The sequence below is a fragment of the Solanum lycopersicum genome, chromosome 10 (genome assembly GCF_036512215.1).
Source record: "Solanum lycopersicum chromosome 10, SLM_r2.1".
Classification (NCBI taxonomy): Eukaryota; Viridiplantae; Streptophyta; class Magnoliopsida; order Solanales; family Solanaceae; genus Solanum; species Solanum lycopersicum.
The window spans coordinates 53822499-53843690 of NC_090809.1; the positions used below are offsets into that span (position 1 = coordinate 53822499).

Genomic DNA, 21192 nt, shown 5'->3' on the forward strand with positions numbered 1-21192 from the left:
GAAAGTCAAATCTATTTTGACTATTCTATTAAGAAATGTTGTAACATTATTATTTTATCCTTATTTAATATTTTCTTTAAGTCAATTTCATAATAAATAATAAATATGTTTTTAAGATTAATCAACTATTCTATTGATAAAATATGATAATTTTATGCATAAATTTTGTAAAATGAAAAGTATTGTAATCCATCTATTTATAAAAATGAATGACAAATAAAATGAGACAGAGAAAGTAATATCTTGTACCTTTTTATAATCGCGCAAATTACTAACAAATTCACTAGTGCATTTATATTTTTATAATGAAAAAAGGTCATATTTATCCTTATACTCTTAGAAAATGGTCATATTAATTCTTCGTTGTATTTTTTTGATATATTTGTCATTATCATCCAACTTTAGGTACATATTTTCCCTTTTATATAGTTAACTTATCATGTAACCATTTTATTAGTCCACGTGGCGTCTACATAGCTCGATGGTATATATTTTTAGGCTTAAGTATATACTGCCCGTCAAAGTTGTCCGTATAATTCACTTAGACACTTCAACTAAGACTTATACCTATTGAACACCTAAATTGTTCAAAACATGTATCTATTAGACACAAAATGTTGATATGACAAAAAATGTGTATTACACTTCCGTGAAGCGCGTGAAAAAACTTAAAATGGTGTCTCTTTTTTTTTTTTTTTTACATTTTTTTCTTTTATTGACACTTGGCATTATAATTAACTTAAAAAAATATTTTCTTCCTTATTTACACTTTTTTCAAAAAAGAATTCACTCATATCTATCATCTTCTTCATAGTTTAGTTTATAAAACTTTCTTCATTTTAGCTCCAACACTGTTTTTTTTTCTTTTTTTATATACAAAAAATTTATATCTTCCAAATATGAAGATAAATGAAAATCAACTATAAAGATTCAGATTTGAAAGAAAGTCTTCGTATGATTTATTTCAAATCTCATAAAAACAAGGAACAAGTATGAAGAAGATGAAAAAAGATAAATGATTTTTACATATAAAAATAGTTAGCCGATATTTATCTATCACAATTTTCGAACAACGATTTTTACTCAAATTCATATGTGGTCATTAAATTATCAAAAATGATATAAAAAAATTTGAAAGAAATAATTTTGGAGCTATCAATTTCATCTTGTCATTGATGTAGAGTTGAATAACTGCCAACAAAATTATTTTTTCTTCACTCTTAGTATGAAAAAGAAAATTAATCTTGAAGTTATTTGAAAAGAATAAAATTTTGTAATTTGAGAAAGAATGTGTTTTGGGGAAGAAGATGAAGATGAAAGGGGGTTGGGTGGGGTGGGGTAAGGTGGGGTAGAATAGGTTGACATTTTCATTTTTTCTTTTTCTTTTTTAAAGAATTAGATATTAAATGTGTGTTTTTTTAGGGAAAATTACATGGGATGGCAAACATCCCTATGTAATTAGTTATTAAGGGTATAGTTTAATTTATTTACGGTCAGTAAATACAGTTTTAATTTTTTTGTCATAATTAATGTGATCACTATCTATTTGTATATAGAATAAAAATGTTATCCAAAGATATTTATATAATTTTATTTAAAATTAAATTTATCTCTCCTATTCTCATTTCATATATTTTCCTAAAATTACTCTTACCTTCTAATTTGAATTTCCATTGAGAAAATTTTGACCTTCTCTCTCCATGTTCTTCCACTTTTCGTAGGTAACCGCCAAATTCATGGCTTTCAATATTTTTTTTCTTGATTTGTTGTATAACAATTGTATATGTAGTATGATTATTAGTTTTTTTATATTCTTTATTACTTATCAGATTACAAGTCTTTCAAAGTCAGAATAGATGATTTCTATCCATGTATGAGGATTACGAGAGTTATGTCATTGCATGTCAATGTTGTTGATAATCCACCTTCGTTTCAATTGGGTTAACTCAGGATTCTGGGTTAATGTAGGGTCTATGAAAAAACATAAACAAGTTTAAGTTGAACAATCTATTGAAGAATTCATAAAGTCATCAACAACGCGAAATCTAGCGGCATTAAATTGTTGAAGGTGGAAGTAAGAGAAAAGTCATAAACATTGATTCAGAAGAGATTGAATCTCACTGGACAAATCTGAAGAATATCGGGAACATCAGGTAATGTAATTTATAATTACAAAGTTATGTATATAGTGGTTTGTATATATTAATTTAGTATATACAAAGTATTATGAAAATGTTCTTAATTGTATATTCTATTAGTTGTATACCAATTACTAAAGTTAGGTATATAGTGAGTTGTATATTAAGGTAACATATACAAAGTCTTATGAGGCAATAGCTATTTGGTATACAATTATTTAATTTTGTATAAATAAATTTGTTAAAATCACTCTATAATATTATAATACATTATACAAATTCGCCGATATATACAAAAAATTATGAACATAATAAAATATTGTATATATAAAGGTTACGCCCTCAAATATAGAAACATATTTCAAGCTTACTATATATACAATTAACAAATGAATATTATATACAATCAGTTTGATCATTGATATTTTTTTTAAAAAAAAATGAAATCATAGATGCACAGATATAACTATAATATATATACCAAAATTATTGTACATTATACAAACTCCTAGAATTATACAAAAGAAAAAATAGGAACATAATAAAATATTGTACAAACAGATTATCCAAAAAAACAATTAATAGAATATATGATGGTCATATACAGTTTAAAACAAAAAATCAATTACACACAAATATTGTATAAACATTATATACAATTTCACAAATATATACAATATAATCAATTTATATATAAATATATCTATGTGCGTGTGTGTATTTTATAGATTTATCTAAAAAAAATTAAAAAATATTTGATTTTGAACTGTTATTGTCTTTCTATAGCTTTAGAATTCTTTTTTTAGGGGAAATGTTTGATTTTGAATGTTTTGCTTAAATCATGAGATTATGTGAATTTATTGTTAGCATCTTTTGTGTTACTGTTACCATTTATTGAAAAATAACTTTTTTTGTATAAATTTAATTTAGAAAAACGTTTTATACAAATTTAGAGTCACCTAACAAACTAAACTATACCATGAAATGTAATTATGTAAACTAACCCATTGAATGTAATTTCATAACATTCGTTTGCCATATATGAAATTTTCCCTTTTTTTTTATAATTTTTGGGCCCAATGCCAAATGTTATATTTTAATTGGTTATGTTGCCACGTCACCGCAAGTGTATCACACACTCTTCATATTTTTTGTTGATTATCAAAAAATGTCTAATAGAAACGATCATTATATAAGTCAAAGTGTTCAATTGATACCAATATTAATTGAAGTCTCTAAGTGAATTATGCGGACAACTTTAAGGGGTCGCTGATGACTTAAGCCTTTTTTTTATTATAATTAAATTTTAAAAATATTTTCTGTTTAATATTTGTTTGCAACAAATTTTAAAAGTGACAGAAAATAAATTGCCATCACAAATAAAATATGCAGAAACATGATTTTATTGATCAAGATAGATTTGGGTACAATTCTGTTGATCCCTTGATTCTACTCACCTATGAATTATCCATAATTTGAGGCCGTTAGAGACATATTTCTCGAACTAGGATGATTTAGATTTGACCTCTTTATATGAATAATCCATCAATTTGTGGAGTATTCGAGATCCTGATCTCTTTATGAAATTTTTCGAGATGCCTTTTAAAAGAATTTAGTACCCTTTATATAGGCATAAACTAGGGTTTAGGGTTGAGTAGCATCCAAGTATCCTAATACGAGTTGAACACAATTTGTAGAGTCCCAACTCAAATTGAACGGATCTTGTAGAGTCCCACTAAATTTCAATGTCTACAAATGCCCCCTGCTTCAAGGCTTGACGGTGTGTAGACTTGTTGAAACTCAAAGACGAGTCTTGAAGTACTCATTCTTTCACTTTTGCAGTTTCAGATTTTCAAACTTGATTTAAGAGAGAAGAGATGAAGGGCATATTTGGTCCCACTGGACGTGCCAATTTGTTTGCAACAAATTTTAAAGTGACAGAAAATAAATTGCAATCACAAATAAAATATGAAGAAACATGATTTTATTAATCAAGATAGATTGCGGGTACAATTCTGTTGATTTTTTTATTCTACTCTCATATGATTTATCCATAATTCGAGGCCCGTTAGTGGCATATTTCTTGAACTAGGATGATTTATATTTGACCTATCTATATGAATAATCCATCAATTTGTGGAGTATTCGAGATCTTGATCTCTTTATGAAATTTTTCGAGATGTCTTTTAAGAGAATTTAGTACCCCAGGGTTAGCATAAACTAGGGTTTAGGATTGAGTAGCCTCCAAAAATCCTAATCTGAGTTGAACACAATTTGTAGAGTCCCAACTCAAATTGAACGCATCTAGTAGAGTCTCACTAAATTTCAATATCTACAATATTATATCCGATCCATTTAGTAAAATCCGACCCAACTAATGTGAAAATCCATCCGCCCTAATTTTATTACCCATTAACCCTAAAAGATGGTATTATAAGGACATATATGTACCTAAAATTGTATTATATGTGAATGATAATTTGTTCTTTGTAATACGAATTAAAAGTATATTATAAATATATTAAAAATAATCAAATTAAAAAAATGTTATTGCTACGAATGATAAATATTTTTAATCAACAATAAGTTTCTCAAAATAAATTCTGTCCAATTACAACTTCAATAGAGAAAAAGTTCAATAATAAGTTTCTCAAAATAAATTCTGTCCAACTACAACTTCAATAGAGAAAAAGTTCAATTAGTAAAAGTTTCAACAACCTATTTAAAAGATAAGCTCATTTAAAAGGTGTATTAATTTGAGATGCTTAGGCCAACATCTTGTCAACTTTGCATATGGCCCAAAAGAAGATATGAGTCTATAGCCCAAGCAAAACTGGACACCTAAATGTGACAAAAGGGAAAAAGCTCAAGGGTAATATTGGAAAAAAAAAGAAGCTTTACTGGTAGCCCTTCCCTGAAAGAGGTAGCTTATTTCCTATTTCTCGCCTTATCTATTGCTTCTCTATTTCTCTCTCTCTGTTTTCTGTGTGTTGCAGTATCCCAAAATCTAACCCTAACTGTGCAGATCCAGAACGCTGTTTCAGGTTTATCCTCGCTCTTGCTCTCTTTCTATCTGTATCATTGCTTTTTTAATGTATTTTCTGTGTTAGAGCATTTTGTATTTATATGTCACGGAATTTGAAATGAAATGCTCAAAAGAGTTGAATTGATATGAGGATTCAGATAGCGGAAGATTAACTAGTTTGGGACTTAAGATTAGTTGATTGATTGGTTTAGGTTTCATTAGTTTGGTGGTTCTTAGCTCGGATTTGTTTGGTTATATTGGAAAGAGAATCTGGATTGGAATATCTTTATACATAATTATTTTTCATATGTCTTCTGATATTTCTTTTGTTGTAGTTTTCTGTGTTTGTGGGATTTTAGTGATTGGTCCTGCTTAGTGTTACTGTTGTTATAAATTGGGGAGGGAGCTGAATGGTGTGTAGAAAGTGCTTTCTTTTTTGCTTTTGAATAGGTAGAAAATAGTAAAGGTTAATGAGAATGCGAGGAGCTGAGAGAATTTTGTGTTCTAATGTGTGGATCATTGCTCCCTGTATACTAAGGGTTGGTGGGTGGTGATGAGCTGTTTTATGATTATGTTTATGGATTCCAATTGTAGATATCTGAACATTTTCCAGCTCTTTATACATCCCCCCCAACCCCCCCCCCCCCCCCCCAAAAAAAAAAAAAAAGAAAAAAAAAGAGAACTTTTGCAGCTAGAGGTGGTTGAATTCTGAAGTAGAATCTAAATCTCCATTTTAAGTTTTCTGGCCTGCCATACTGGGAAGGCAAAAACGTTGTTTTTCTCTGTTCTTCATTTTTTGGGGGAAGGGGGTTGGGAATGAAATTGCAGAGTATATCTTTTGGTCAGTGGGTTATAGTGATCTTACACCTTGGTGGTCATTGGGTGCAATTAGTGTGAATATTCTGATACATTATACTAAGGAGGAATGGTGATACGAGGATTGAAGATGATAATTAGAAACAATTTAATCTTTAAAATTTCTCTTTTACCCTTAATGAAATGATTTACAACCAAGAGGATTGTTTTAAACCTCAAGTTTCAATAGTTCTTTTTTTCTCTCCTTAAACACCGTGTCAAGTTAGACAGTGCCACATAAAATGGAATGAAGGGACTATGTATTTACTCTGTAATATGTTGGAAGTCTCCTGCCGTCCAACAAATTCATTTTTAACTTAAAATTTTTTAAATACATATATTTTTTTAAAAATACGACTAATTCTACGGGATACCTCCCACCTCCCACCAGCAACTGGTACCAGGTAACTTTGTCCAACAAAGCTAGGACAAATGGGAAGAATTACCTATTTTTTTTTGTCTCCATTGTGTTTTGAACCTGAGACCTCACGGTTTTCAACCACTTCATTGACCACTAAGCCACACCTTTTGGTGCAAAATACATATTATTACTAGTTCAATAAATTTGAAATGCAAAACCTTGTAGTTTGTATGGTATTATTTTGTGCATGTCTTCTAATTTTTGGAGGTGAATTATTTGCTGTCAATCACACCATTGAAAATTGACCATTGTAAAGTGAATGGGGCTCTGAATGAGATAGGGTAACCTTTTTCTTTTTAAACAAAATGTAAAAGTAGTGTGAAATAAATAATTTGCTACTTACCAGAAACAGAAAGGGAACTCTTCAAATTGGTATAAGATAGATGTAATGGATCCATTCTGTATCTCATTTAAAAAAAAGAAAAATGAAGAACAATGGGCCCATTCAGATAGCCTTTCTAGTGAAGAGATGATAGAGTTGTGAAGAGCTTTTGTATTGAAGAGTCTACACCGATAGTAGCAGAAGAGCTTTGGTGCCTTGTACTTTCATCAACCATTACACCTTATGCACTTATATTGGCTAAGTCAAGGTGTCGTCTGACGTCTCTTTGAAGTCAGATGGGGTAGGTTATATGGAAGATTATAAGACTATGGTCACCTTTGTTTATCACCAACAGAAGAAAATTATTAGGGTGAGAATGGTGTTGTTGTTCATTTATAAGCTTTTATATCGTTAAGATGTAGATCTGTATACTTCTGTGAGGCCTCTATGGTGAAGTGCGAGGAGTGTCTTGATGCCTGCTTTTACAGGTGGTTTCATTTCCTTCCTATCACTAGCTCTTCGTGATTGATAGAAGCTTAACTTGGGCTGATAGTTTTAAAATTTACTACTTGGTGAGAAAGGCGAACACCAGCAGATCTTTTATCTGAAAAAAGCAAAACCTAGTAGATTAAACCAATATCCTCTTGTTTCAATTTTTGCGCCTTACTTTTTTTTTAGTTTGTATAAAAAAGATGGTTTCCTTTCTATATTTTGTAACTTTTTAATTTCAACATTCCCATTGTACCCTTAATACCTAGTAGGAATGGCATGACAAGTTAATACCATAAGATTCAAAAGATATCTTTTGTATGTCATACACACGTTTTGTTTTAAGCACTAGATTCAAAAGTCTTCTTTACATTTTTAAACCTTTTACTTCATGCCTAGTCAAACTAAGAAATATTTTTTTATGAAGTAAAAGATTTCAATGATAATAACAAGGCCATCTTGGCAATATACAAGAGAAACACTGAAAAAGGGAGAAACCTACAAAATATGGTTCTCTCCAAAGGCCACCCAATCCTTTATACAAATAGGAAGTACATGGTCACTATTCCAAAAGAATGAAGGATTGAAGGGCTGTATAGAAAATAAAGGAAAGCTATTCATTCAGGATTGGGTTTTGGCTCGACACCAAATCTCTTGATATTATCACCAATATATGAAAAAAATGTGCTTCTGTTTTAATTTTGCAAGACATGTTGTCACTTATTTTAATTGCAGCTGGAACAGAGGGAAGATGACATTGATTTATTAAAGAGAAGGAAAATGACATTTGATTCAGACAATGACAATCTGGTTTCATAACTCTGATTTCCACAATATATTATTGAATTTAATTTGCTTATACTTCAAAATTATTTGCTATTTCTGGTAAAAGATTTTGCTTCTATCAACAGTTATTTGAGCTTTCTGTCAGCTAGGGAAATCATCTCCATATGTCTTTGAAGTTGGGACTCAATTGTCAGCTGTTGTAGATAACTAGTGGTTAATGATTATGTGCTGGTGCTGGCATGTGTTTGTCACAGTAGATATACATATTCTTAGGAGGATGTAACTGGAGACGATGTTTCCTGAATAAACAAGCTTTTGGTGCTTGTGTATTGAATAATATCTCTGTAGTGGTGTTTGGATTTGGTATTTAAAATCAAAGGAGTACAGTAAAAAGGTTTATTTGGACTGATGTGGTCTTGGATGTGTGGTTGTGGTGGACAGGGAGGAGGCAGCAGCTGGGTTGTGGTGTGGTGATATTTTAGCTGGTCGTTGTTGGTGGTTTATTTGTGGTTGTTTGAATATGAAATCTGGCAGCAGAAGCCGAAGCAGGAGCAGAAGCAGAAGCAGGAGTCCAATGGATCGCAAAATCCGCACACAGCGGTTCTCCTACCGTGATGCACCATATAGACGGGAGCCACGTCGGGGTTTCAGGTTCTCTGGTTTTAGTCATTTGTATGTTTAGCTATTCTCATTCTAGCACCTGTTGGCTGGAAGCTAAGAGATATGGATCTTTTTGACTTGGAATGGAAGCTAATTACTATATTACATGGATGGGTGTTTCGATATGCATGTTTGGAGTGTTGAACTGAATTTACACCTCTGTTCAAAGATATTTCCCAGTGATTGCACTGCTACCTTCTCCTAAAAAAGGGAAGAGGGTAATTCTGTTCCGGTATTGTTAGACTAATAAATAGTCTGCACTTGGCGTGGCTGTTTGGAAGTTGATTTGGCAGTCCAATTTAGACTTCTGCAAGACCCAAATGTTCTAGTGTGAAGTTGGGACAATCAGTATCCCTGGACTGATTAGTGCTTTTTTGTTATTATACCCTGACTGATTGTGCTCAATTTTTACCTTGTTTATATTTTTTGATCAGCTAAAGTTGATTTTGTTCAATAATGGGGTTTCTCATTTTAAAAGTTGACTACAAAAGTATGTCCTTTTTGTAGTACAACTTTTACTTTGTTTTACTAGTGAAGTTAGGGTCTTATGTAGCAAGAGTCTTAATCAAATGAGCCTTCTGACCTCATATCTCAAGTTACATTTGTGCTCCTCCCATGAGTTAGAAAGAAACATGGAAACAAAATATATTATAATAAGTCGGTTTCTTGGAGTGTACTATTTTACCTGCTCTTTGACTCTCTAACATCTGGATTATACAATTTTTGGCTCTTTGGTGGACATATTTCTTTTTCTCATGGTTTCTACATTTCTTTTTTATTTTTTTAGCAGTCAGAGTCAGAGCAGTCTCTGCAAGAACTGCAAACGGCCTGGCCATTTTGCTCGGGAATGCCCTAATGTTGCCATATGTCACAATTGTGGTCTCCCAGGGTAAGTATTGCATTATTCTGTGTTAATTAACTACTTGTTACCCCGATGTTACCTCCATTAAAAAAATAAAGCTACTTGTTACCCTGGAAAGCTTAAGAATTAGTATTGCATTTACTTAATGTACTCTGCAGAAATCATTGTTCAACAGATTAAATTGAACCATTAAGGCTGCTACTGATGATGTTATATTGCCTTTCTGTATTGCTTGCTCATCATCCCATTTGTTTGCATCACTTTCTGCCAGTATACAGCTGTTGAATGTTGACATCTGATACTGGTAAGTGGTAACTAAGGGGCAAGATATACCCTGATATCCTTTAAGGGGGCAGCACACTGTCTAGTCTTAGATTATAGGTAACCAAGGGGGGAAGATATCCTAAAATCGAAGTTGAAAACTTGAGACATTCACATCATAAGGAAGCAACATGTAGAAATGAGATAATACTATGTACTCCCTCCATTCCATAATAACTTAACCTTTGAGTTGTTTCACACCGTTCAAGAAAAGTAGGTTAGGACATAAATTGAACATAATATTCCATTTTTACCCTATTATTTATTGTAAAAAATAAGTAACATTAATTAAAATAACTAATCCCAATACTAACTTAAAGGGTAAAATTGGAAGAATATATTTTTAAAAGTCTTGAAAATTGAAAAAACTTAAGTTAATTTGAAAAATGGAGAAGGGCTCGAAGCTTAAGTTATTATGGAATGGAGGAGTAACTTGTAGTACTTATATTTTAAAATACCCAAACAATATCAAATTAAACAAGTATTTAACTTTTAAGAACTGCCAGTACATACTAGTTGCTTAGCACTAATATAACATGAAACACCAAGCAAACACAAGATTGTTTACATCAGTGTTATCAAAGCCGCACTTTAAACGCGCTTAAACCTTGAAGCGAGGCTCAAAACTTGTTGAGCGCTTTGCCTCGCTTTTTATGCGCTTCACTGTCGTCATCAAGGTTTTAAGGCAAGTTTTTCCTTGCCAATGAACCTTTTATGAAGAAGTGAAACTAAATAATTGATATTTCACTCAACCATAAATTTTTTTCAATTTCTTTGGTCATATATTTGTCATTCGTTTATGTTTATAATTATTAGTCTTGGACTGACTACACACACACACACACACATATATATATACATATATTTGTATTCTTTTCTCCCTTTGCGCCTTTTTCCATTAAAACCCACGCTTTATTTGCGCTATGGCTTAAAGCCCCCATGGACCTTAGAGTTTTTTTGTGCTTTTCGCCTTTGATGACACTGGTTTACATAATAACCAACAATATCCAGACTTGAGCTTGAGTATGTTATAAAGGGAATGGGCACACATACTGCTGATATTTACAAGTTGCTTGACAAAATGAAAGGGAATGGGGACACATACTGCTGATATTTATGAGTTGCTTGATAAAATGACATCTTTCTTTGGCTTTCCTAAACATGTATTGCTTATTCATTCATTCATCTTTGTTTTTTTGAGGTGTAGTTATTTATTTTATCAGTGATGCTTGTTCCTGAGAATGTGGTCAGTAAGGTTGTTAAAACAAGCTTTATTTATTACTCCTTTAATTTTGATTTTGCCTCCAATATTTGAACAGGCATATTGCCTCGGAGTGTACCACGAAATCTCTTTGTTGGAATTGCCGAGAACCAGGCCATATGGCTGGCAACTGTCCAAATGAAGGAATTTGCCACACCTGTGGTAAGGCAGGACATCGTGCTAGAGACTGCACGGCTCCTCCACTCCCTCCTGGTGACCTGAAGCTTTGCAATAACTGCTTCAAGCAAGGCCACATTGCAGTTGACTGCACCAATGACAAGGCGTGCAAAAATTGTAGGAAGACTGGTCACTTGGCACGTGATTGTCAAAATGATCCTGTGTGCAATTTATGTAATATATCCGGTCATCTGGCTAGAGATTGCCCCAAGTCTGGTGCTCTTGAAGAGAGGGGTGGTGGATTCCGTCCTATGGGTGGAGGTGGAGGTGGAGGTGGAGGATATCGGGACATTGTATGCCGAACCTGCCAGCAAGTAGGCCATATGAGTCGAGATTGCATGGCACTGATGATCTGTCACAACTGCGGGGGAAGAGGACACCAAGCATATGAGTGTCCCTCTGGAAGGTTTATGGACCGTTTTCCGAGGAGGTACTGACGGATGAAAGCCATGCCATATTAATAGGGTGACTACTGATGACATGTGCCCCTTTTCTCTTTGAATTGAGATTGACATTTGTTTTTTCTTTTTCTTTTAGAAGCTATCAGATTTCGGAACTAGTTGCTTTAGTGTGCGTCTTTACATCTTTTGAATGGATATGATGAGACTGTTATTTAAGAACATGGATTAATATGACTATTGTGAGGTATTTGCATTTTATTTGGTGATTCCGCTATAGCTGATGGCACAGCATCTATATAATGGTTTGTATTGGAATTTGCGCTGTTGCTTTTTTACGTATGACAGCCTTGGATTTAAGCAAGTATGGTGATTACCGTTGTTTTTTCTTAATTAAAAATTATAAACATCCTCGTTCTTTCATGCAATTTTTTTAATTTTTATAACTTATTTAAAAAAAAAAAAAAGAAAACTGACACGTTATTAATTATTTCCTAAACAAATCAGGCTGACTAGGGTTTTTGAAGTGGTCAAAACGATGAAGAAAATATTTCATTAAAGAGCAAACGAGATATCTTTAATTTGACACAGCTTGAGAAATAATTTGCTTGTGGCTAGAATAGACTTGTGGAGAACAGTACTGAGATAATTAAGGTACTTGTAGTAAGTAAGTGTACTCTTTCTTTGAAGAGAAAATAACAAAAAAGACCAAAAAATGGCCTCAGCATCTCTGTTAAAGTCATCTGTAGTTGTTGACAAGTCTGAATTCGTCAAGGGGCAATGTTTCAACTTCTTCTATGTGATGAGCTCGTTAAAACCGCTGTAAGTTTCATTGCCCTATTAATAATGAGTTTAACTTTTATACACTGACATGACAATGTTGCCATGTTAATGTGCCTCACCACATAATGTGTAACCGTCAATAGTAGTTGCTAACAAGACCTACAAAACATTGATGATTTAGTAGTTTCTACATTGTCCGTGAATACTCCCTCAGTCTCAAATGAACTGTTGTGATTCTCTTTTACACGTCCCTTAAAGAAATATTACTATCAGGGAGTTTTTTTTTTGTTAACTAGTTTACCCTTCATTGGTATTTGGACAATCACAACATCACACCATTATTTAGGTATATGTAGTCATCAAGAACAATTAAGTCAAGCAAGACATGAAATGTGTCAAAGTTAATTAACTGAAGGACTGCTGTAATATTGTTAATTAGCACCCGAGTGTGGTAATGTGCAGAAAACGATTGCACCACCAGGTGTGGAATAGTGGCTATGGACGAGTCAAATGCTACCCTTGTGGAAAGACTCTGGCATCCATTGGGCTAGAGAATACTGAGGCTAATCGCCAAGTTTACAGAATACTGCTTGTGGCAGCTCCAGGTCTAGGACAGTACATCTCTGGTGCCATTCTGTTTGAAGAGACCTTCTACCAATCCACGACTGATGGATAGAAAATGGTTGATGTCCTTGTTGAACAAAGCATTGTTCCTGGTATCAAAGTTGACAAGGTAAATTTGTCTAATTTAACCAAGTAAGCTTGTACGATACTAGTTTGGCTTGAAACTCCGTTTTCAAATAAAAGAGGAAGGTTGTAGGTTGATAGCTAGCATTAATTTTTTTAACTGTAATAAATTCTCTTCATAACCAATCTAACTAGCTAGTTTGTAGTAAATTGATTGGTACCAGGCTACCGGGCACCAACTGATCTTGAGTACGTGTTATGTCCCACATTGGTACTACTATGTGCTGAGGTGGGGCTTATATCGCTTTGGGATCTCCCACCTCAATAGCTAGCTTTTGGAGTGTGGTTCTCCCTGGATTATAACAAAGGTATATGGAGATGGGACAACACATTTCAAGCTAGGGCGGAGCCAGCCTTCTGTTAGGGGTTCATTCGAATCCCTTCTTCAATAGTCTGTACAGTCAAAGCTCAAGGAATGTAAATGGAGTCTGAGATTTACTCCATTGAATCAGAAAACTAATATGGTATCAGAGCGGCGATCTGACGACAATCACATAGAGTAAAATTGTAGGCCATTGAAGCAGAGTTACAACTTGAATCAGAGAAATCATGACAGAGAATGAGGTAACAACTCTTGATCATAATCATCCACTTTATCTTCAACCATCAGATGTCCTGGGTCAGTCATAGTTTTGATCAAAGTTTAAAGGGCCTGAGAACTATGCATTATGGAGTAGATCGATTAAACTAGCCCAAAGGGGAAAAGGTAAGTCGGTTTTGTTGAATGAACTTGTGTTAAAAGCAGTTACAAATGAGATTTAACAGAACAATAAGTTTCTAATAAGATAAAAAAAAATTGATGATATAGTAGTTTTCACATTGTTAATGAATACTCCCTCTGTCTCAATTGAACCATTTTTGATTCTCTTTTACACGTCCTTAAGAAATATTAATTAGGAGTTCCTTTTGTTAACTAGTTTACCCTTCATTGGTATTTGGACAATCATAACATTTGTACCATAATTTAGGTATTTGTAGTCATCGAAGAACAATTAAGTCGAGCAAGACATGGACTAATGTAATATATATTCCTAATTATCACCAGGGCGTGGAATATTGGCTATGGATGAGTGACAGCTCCAGGTCTTAGGACAATACATCTCTGGTGCCCTTCTCTTCAAAGAGATCCGATCTACCAATGATGGCCACAAAATGGTTGATGGAACAAAACATTGTTCCTGGTATCAAAGTTGACAAGGTATATTTGTTATTTTAATCCAGTAAGCTCGTACAATACTAGTTTGGCTTGAAACTCCGTTTTCAAATAAAAGATGAAGGTTGTATGTTGATAGGTAGCATCAATCTTTTAAATGTAATAATTCTTTTTTAGTAGTACTTCTTCATTGATAGATAAACAATTGGGTATATTAATTGATCCTTCCATTTATTTCAAGTGCTTTGAATTATTAGACAAAGTATGCAAGAAGATGTGCAATCTCTCTCTTCTTTATGTGATATTTTTATACTATTAGATGAAGGGTACATGCTCAACGTGCGTAGGGAGAGACTAGTAAAAGAAAAAATGGCTTGGGAGATCCTTATATTTATTTTGATTTGTCCTACTCAGGATACAACTGTAAATATGCTGACTCCAGATCAGTTTTTGTTGCTTGGGATACAAAGGAGAGTAGAGGAAATGGAGGAAGAGGAAAGTTGGCTTTCTGAGGCATAAAGTAATAGGCTCGCCTGGGAACCTGAACTTGATTTCCCTATGATCACAATGGGCTTCAAAAGTATAGCCTTTATTTCTGTAGAGGAATAAATTTGGTGGTGAGGTTTCCGATTTAATGGGGAAGGTGACCTGAGGTATTACAGCGGTGTACTGGTCTTGGAGGGGAAGAAAATTAAAATGGTGGGGATTTTTTCTTCTTTTCTTCAAAAAATGTAAAATGATGTGACAACTTTAATCTCAATTTACTTTTTTTGATTCGAAACTCTTGGTCGAGCTGATGGTGAGATTGATTTTTTTGTTTGAGGTTCAAGAGGAAGGAGAGGAACCACCACCCAGTAGTGATTTTACAAAAGTATGACAACGTGATTAAGAGACACAATGAATCTCTAGTGGTTTAAAGTAGTGCGTTTGATGTTTGAACCACTACAAGTGGAGTGCCTAGGTGATGCATGATAAAGTTAAAGGGTTGAGTTCATAAATCAGAATGAAGTAGGAGGATCTTTTAGTCGTTCCGCATTTATTGTTTATAAATTATTGTCTTCCTTCTGGTGGTCCACAAACAACTAGAAAAAGAAGACTTATGCAAAAACATTGAAGGCTGGTGCAGAGGAAGAAAACTTTGTGAAGGAGCAAACACAACATTCTGTAATTGGTGCTATAATTCAAGTTTTGCTCGAAAAGTTGCTTTCTCTCACTATTGACAAACTCAGTAGCTCAAGGGACTGCCAGAAAGATTTGGAAATGTTTACACAAAATGTATCCTTGATCCAAGCTTTTATTCATGATGCTAAAAGACGACAAGTTGACAATCAGGCTGTGAAACTATGGCTCAAGATGCTTGAGAGAGTTGCTGAAAATGCTGAAAATGTGTTTGACGAATTCAGGTATGAATCTATCAAAAGACAAGTGAAGATCAGAAACAAACCAATTGAAAAGGTCATTGATTTCATTTCTCATAAAACTTTTAAGAGCAAAATGTCTAGAAAAATCAACAACATCAATGAAAAGTTGAGGGCTATCAATAAGTTAGCCAAAGACTTCGGTCTCCAATCACTCATGGTTCCTCCTCGGCAAATACTACCGATTCGAGAAACAGATTTCCTAGTAGTTTCTTCGGAGGTTGTTGGTAGAGACATCGATGTTTAAGTGATAAAGAAAAAGATGTTGAACAACAGAGAGGATGTTGTTTTGTGCACCATTCCCATAGTTGGTATGGGGCTTTAGGCAAAACAACAATGGTGTAGAGAATTTTCAGTGATGAACATATCTTAAAACACTTTGAAAAGAGAGTTTGGTTGTGTCTACCTGAAATGCCAGAAATTAAGAGCTTTCTTGAACTAATCCTCGACAAAGAGGAAAGTTGAGGTCCAAAGCAGAGATATAATAGTCAAGATGCTACAAGATGAATTGGCAGGAAGAAAGTATTTGATTATCCTAGATGATTTGTGGCGTGCTGACTCTACATTATGGGGTTAGTTTGCGGACACCTTGCGAGGAATAAATACATCCCGAGGAAACTTCATTCTTGTACTACTCGTATGGAACAAGTGGCGTCCACAATAGCTGCAGTAGGTCCTCATAGGTTGGAAAAATTATCAAAAGATCATTGTTGGTCCAATTTTAAATAAAGAGCATTTGTTGATGTGGAAGTTCCAGAGAAAATACAGATCATGGAGAACAGGTTTGTGGAAATGTGTCAAGGTTTACCATTGGTTGCGAGTGTGTTGGGAGACCTCTTACGCAACAAAGAGAAATATGAATGGCAGACAATTCTTGATGGAAACCCCCTTGTTGCAGGTGAAGATAATACTGGTCAACGAACCGGAATGAGATGCGTTGACCGGTATGTTGACCGGTACCGGGATGAACCGGATTGAAATTATCGGGACGAATAATTGGTTTCGTCCCGTTCCACTATATACCGTGATGGAACCTGAACGGATCGGAATGGAACGGGATGGGATAAACGGGACGACATATTTTGAGATTACAAAAATATGAATTTTTTTTTCTAAGTTTAAATTAATAGTTTTTAAATTTATATTATAATTTTTTACTTAAGTTTATTTTAAAGATATTTTTAAATTATTTTTGTTATTAAGTTTGCAAGAAAAGTCTAATAAAGTTTTCAAAATTTAAATCTTTTGAAGTTTATACTTTATAAGTTATTACTTATTATTCATTAATATTTATTTTATAAGTTTTCTTTATAACTTGTGTCTTGTAAATTATAAATAATTTTTTTTTATAATTTTAAATTTTTTTAATTAAAATAAGGATAAAACAATTACAAAAATTAAAAAATATCAATTTAATTTATTTAAATTTGTAACAAATTACAATTTTAATTTATAACTATAGTAGAGTACATATTTTACACAGCCACCTTCTAGAAGGGGTTCTGTTTCAACTAAGTTTCGAATGTAATACTAATAGTTGTATAGTCCCGTAAATCCTCTTTCTAACCCAGCTATAGATTGATTGTAATCAACTTCTAGTCTTGGTAAAGCTCGTTGACGATCTTGAAGTTCGATGTCATCATCACTACGATATCCAATAGCTGAATCTATGAAAAGTTCAAATTGACTATCTAACTTTGGAAGCCCTTGATTTCTGCGCTCAACATTTATCCAGTCTTTTAATTACACTAATATCTCCAAGCTGTCTTCTACTAACAAAAATTTGTGGTCTCCAATTTGAAATCTTGCCGCGCTGAAAGCTGCCTCCAAAGCTACTGACGATCCTTGAATTGCAAGCACATCCTTCACCATCCTACTAAGTTTTGGAAATTGAGTTCCACGATTCCTCCACCAGTTCAATAGTTGCGGTATACCTTCATCGTTTGTAATATCATCTGAACCCTGTTCAAGATATTTAACAAATTCACATTTATTAGAGGAGTCAAGACCAAGTTTATGTTTCATTCGTCCATGAGCACCTACTTGTTTCATAGACGTTTGAGGATTTTCAACATTATCTAAGAAAGAATATTTATCATACATTTCTTCAGCAAATAATTTTATGCTATTTTGACATGTTAAGAAATCAGGTTCTTCTTCAGGTCGAATATCTAAATTTTGATAAATGCATTCAACTAAAACTTTTGCACTATATTCTTTATATTCGGGTTGAAAAGAATTGCAGTTAAATAAATTTGAGGGATAGAAAAAAATATTTCTTAAATTTTGTAATCATAAATTCAATAGCAGTGGTAAATAAAGTATTTGTTTTATATTCAGAAAAGATAGTGAAATCTCATATATGTGTATTAAAATTTCAGAAATAGTAGGATAATATATTCCAGAAATTTTTTAGTAGCATCATAAAATGATTTCAAAAATATTCTGAGTTCATTTATTTCATCCCAATCACTATCATTAAGTTTTAATTCAGGATAAACATTATGATTATTAAATAGCGTAGTAATAGGTTGCCTATATGCATAAACAACTTCAAGCATATCATAAAAGGAATTCCATCTAGTTTTTACATGATTCTAAACTTTTCTAAATGGAAGTTTAAATGCATTACAAAGTTTTTTAAATTGATTAATTCTACTATTACTATTCATATGATAAATGGAAAAACAAGCATTATCAATTTTATCACAACTATTTTCAAATAATTTCACACCGTCACTAACAACCAAATTTAATATATGCGTGACACATCTAACATGAAAAACATATTTACTAATAGGACAAAGTCTAAGTACTAGCATATAAAGAACATTTAAATTAGCAGAAACATTATCTAAAGTAATACTAATGGCTTTATCACAAAGACCAAAAAAATCTAAAATTTCCAACACAGTAGTAGCAATATAAATTTCGATTTTTTTCTTTTGACAAATTTTATAGCCAATAATTCTTTTTTGTAAATTTCAATTATAATCGATCCAATGCGCAATAACAGTTAAATAATCAAAACCATTAGGACTACGACCCATATCAGTAGTAATAGCAACTCTACAATCCATTAGTTCAAAATAGACACGTAAATATTGACAATGTTTTTCTTGAAATTCAAAAATATATCTTTTTACCATGCTTCTTGATAAACTTTTATAACTAGGATTATATTTTTCACGAATATATGCAATAAAATCCAAATGTTCTCCAAAACTAAAAGGTAAACCACAAACAACAACCATTTTAGTAAAGTTTTCACGATCACGATCCTTGTTATAGGTTCGATGTGTAAGAGGACCACTTGGGTTCGAAGTATTTAATTCACTTTGAACCATATTTGATCCTCTAGCCGATGTTTCAACACTACAATTTTCACCAACTTCAAGAGAAGACATATATGCAAACCACTCTTTATTATGCTTGTTAATCAAATATTTTTTTAGTCCCCCTGTTGAACCTCCAGTCCCACCATATGTATATTTAAAATGTTGTTTACAAATATTACATATACAAAAAGTTTTTTCTTCATTCAAATAACAAAATTTCGACACATGTGATTTTAAAGAACGTTGTACCTTGGTCTTACCTCTAGTTGGAATAATAGGGGAACGAGTAGTTCCAACCGGAGGTGGAGCTTTAGTACCTATACTATTGAGGTCGGGGTTAGTCGGTGTATCATCTAAATCTATTTCTTCATCTAAATTTAATTGTTCATCCATTTCCACTTCTTCATTTTCTTGATTGATACCATATGTCATTCATAGAGTTCAGGGGGAATCATAGGAGTACCCGAATTAATATTTATAGGGATGGGACGGGAAAAACTAGTTTCATTCACATGTGTAAATTCATCCGTATTGATTCTAACAAGAGGAATTTTAGATTTAGAAGAACTAACACCTTTATTAGTTTTGTTAACTAAATTTTTTACTGATTCTACTAGACCTTTTTTACTTTCACTTTTTTTAGAAGACCCCATGATATAAAATTATAAATTACAAAATAGAAACTTAACAAGAACAATAATATAATAAGAACAACTTACAAGTTACAAATAATAAATACAAAAAATAAGTATAAGATTAGAGAGTGAAACGAAGTTACCAAACGTTTGTGTAAGAATAAACGACTATTAAATGAAAATTAAAATATTGATATCGAAACTTGAAATTTGAAGAAGATTCCTCCTCCGAAATACACCAAATGACCAAATCACCAAATGATATTAAGAATTTAGAACTTGAATTGAATATTGAAAGTCTGAAATTTTATAATTTATAATCCGTAATCGCTAAAACTTAGAAATATGAATGGAAATATATATTCTCTCAAACTTATGTGTATATATAGAGTTTTTAGAAATCAATTCTGATTTATAAAACAGAAAAAGTAGTTGTTTTAATTTTTCCACTTTAAAACAACCGTTGAAAAAAGGGAAGGGGAAACGAAAATGCCGAATGGGGGGGTTGGAAAGGGGGTTGCAGCTTTATCAAAAGCTACAGGGCAGGGGCAGGTGGTCAGGGGCTCAGGGCAACTTTGAATAAAGATGCCGCCTGCCAAGTGTCAGGGAAGGGGAGGGTGTGGTGGGTAATTAATTTTAATATATAGAAATTATATAAAATATAATTTCTATAAAATATAAAATATAAATTATATAAAATATAAATTATATAAAATATAAATTATATAAAATATAAAAAAATCAATATATATTAAGTTAAACGGACCGGAACCGGGATGAACCGATATTGGTACACCTGTATCAAACCACGTATCCGTCCCGTTCCATGTACCGGTTCAGACTATCCCGTTCCGTTCCGCATGCAACCGAAACGGGATGAACTTGAACGAATCGGAACGGTACCGATACGTCCCGTTCCGTCGCCCAATCTTAGGTGAACATGATAATGGAGAAAATAGCATAAAGAAAATCCTAAAACTCATCTATGATTATCTACCATCTCCACATCTGAAAAAAGGCTTTGCTTACTGTGCAATGTTTCCAAAAGATTTTGAGTTTGAAAAGGACTAGCTAATCCAACTCTGGATGGCAGAAGGCTTTCTCCATTCATGTCAAGAGATCACCGTAATGGATGTTATCGGGAACAAGTTCTTTCAACTCTTGTTGCGAAATTCCTTGCTACAAGATGTTAAGTTAGATGAGCACAATATTACACACTGTAAGATGCACGATCTTGTGCATGATTTGGCTGGAGATATCTTCAAATCTAAACTATTTGATACGATTGGCGATGGTAGAGAAAATCTTCCTCAAGTGCGATGCTTTGGATGGGACTCCCCAAGTGATCAAATAGATAAGATAAATGAGTCAGGAAATTTGTGCACATTGTTTTGGAAAAGCAA

The 21192-nt window shown here is 32.9% G+C and overlaps 2 protein-coding genes across 5 annotated transcripts; both read left to right on the forward strand.

Moving 5' to 3' along the window:
• Positions 1-4413: 4413 nt before the first annotated feature.
• On the forward strand, positions 4414-12033 carry LOC101257314 (zinc finger protein GIS2). Of its 4 annotated transcripts, none has more exons than XM_069290497.1 (4): positions 4414-5061; positions 8478-8687; positions 9484-9585; positions 11199-12033. In XM_069290497.1, exons 2-4 carry the CDS (start codon positions 8557-8559, stop codon positions 11752-11754), a joined length of 789 nt encoding a protein of 262 aa, XP_069146598.1. In that variant the 5' UTR covers positions 4414-5061; positions 8478-8556; the 3' UTR covers positions 11755-12033. The 4 variants fall into 4 exon arrangements, with proteins under 4 accessions (XP_069146598.1, XP_010327427.1, XP_010327428.1 ...); XM_010329125.4 differs by having other exon boundaries at positions 5014-5182; XM_010329126.4 differs by having other exon boundaries at positions 5023-5182; positions 9487-9585.
• Positions 12034-12430: 397 nt separating this feature from the next.
• LOC138338920 (fructose-bisphosphate aldolase, chloroplastic-like) lies at positions 12431-13174 on the forward strand. The gene is made up of 2 exons (XM_069290006.1): positions 12431-12537; positions 12961-13174. The coding sequence occupies exons 1-2, from the start codon at positions 12431-12433 to the stop codon at positions 13172-13174; spliced, it is 321 nt and encodes a 106-aa protein (XP_069146107.1).
• Positions 13175-21192: the final 8018 nt, after the last annotated feature.

Excerpts from the sequence above, each read along its gene's own strand:
- LOC138338920 (XM_069290006.1), top strand. The coding sequence starts at position 12,431 with ATGGCCTCAGCATCTCTGTTAAAGTCATCTGTAGTTGTTGACAAGTCT. Across the intron at positions 12,538-12,960 it reads ATGAGCTCGTTAAAACCGCT|AAAACGATTGCACCACCAGG; the intron begins GTAAGTTTCATT and ends GGTAATGTGCAG.
- LOC101257314 (XM_069290497.1), top strand. The coding sequence starts at position 8,557 with ATGAAATCTGGCAGCAGAAGCCGAAGCAGGAGCAGAAGCAGAAGCAGG. Across the intron at positions 8,688-9,483 it reads GAGCCACGTCGGGGTTTCAG|CAGTCAGAGTCAGAGCAGTC; the intron begins GTTCTCTGGTTT and ends TTATTTTTTTAG. Across the intron at positions 9,586-11,198 it reads CACAATTGTGGTCTCCCAGG|GCATATTGCCTCGGAGTGTA; the intron begins GTAAGTATTGCA and ends ATATTTGAACAG.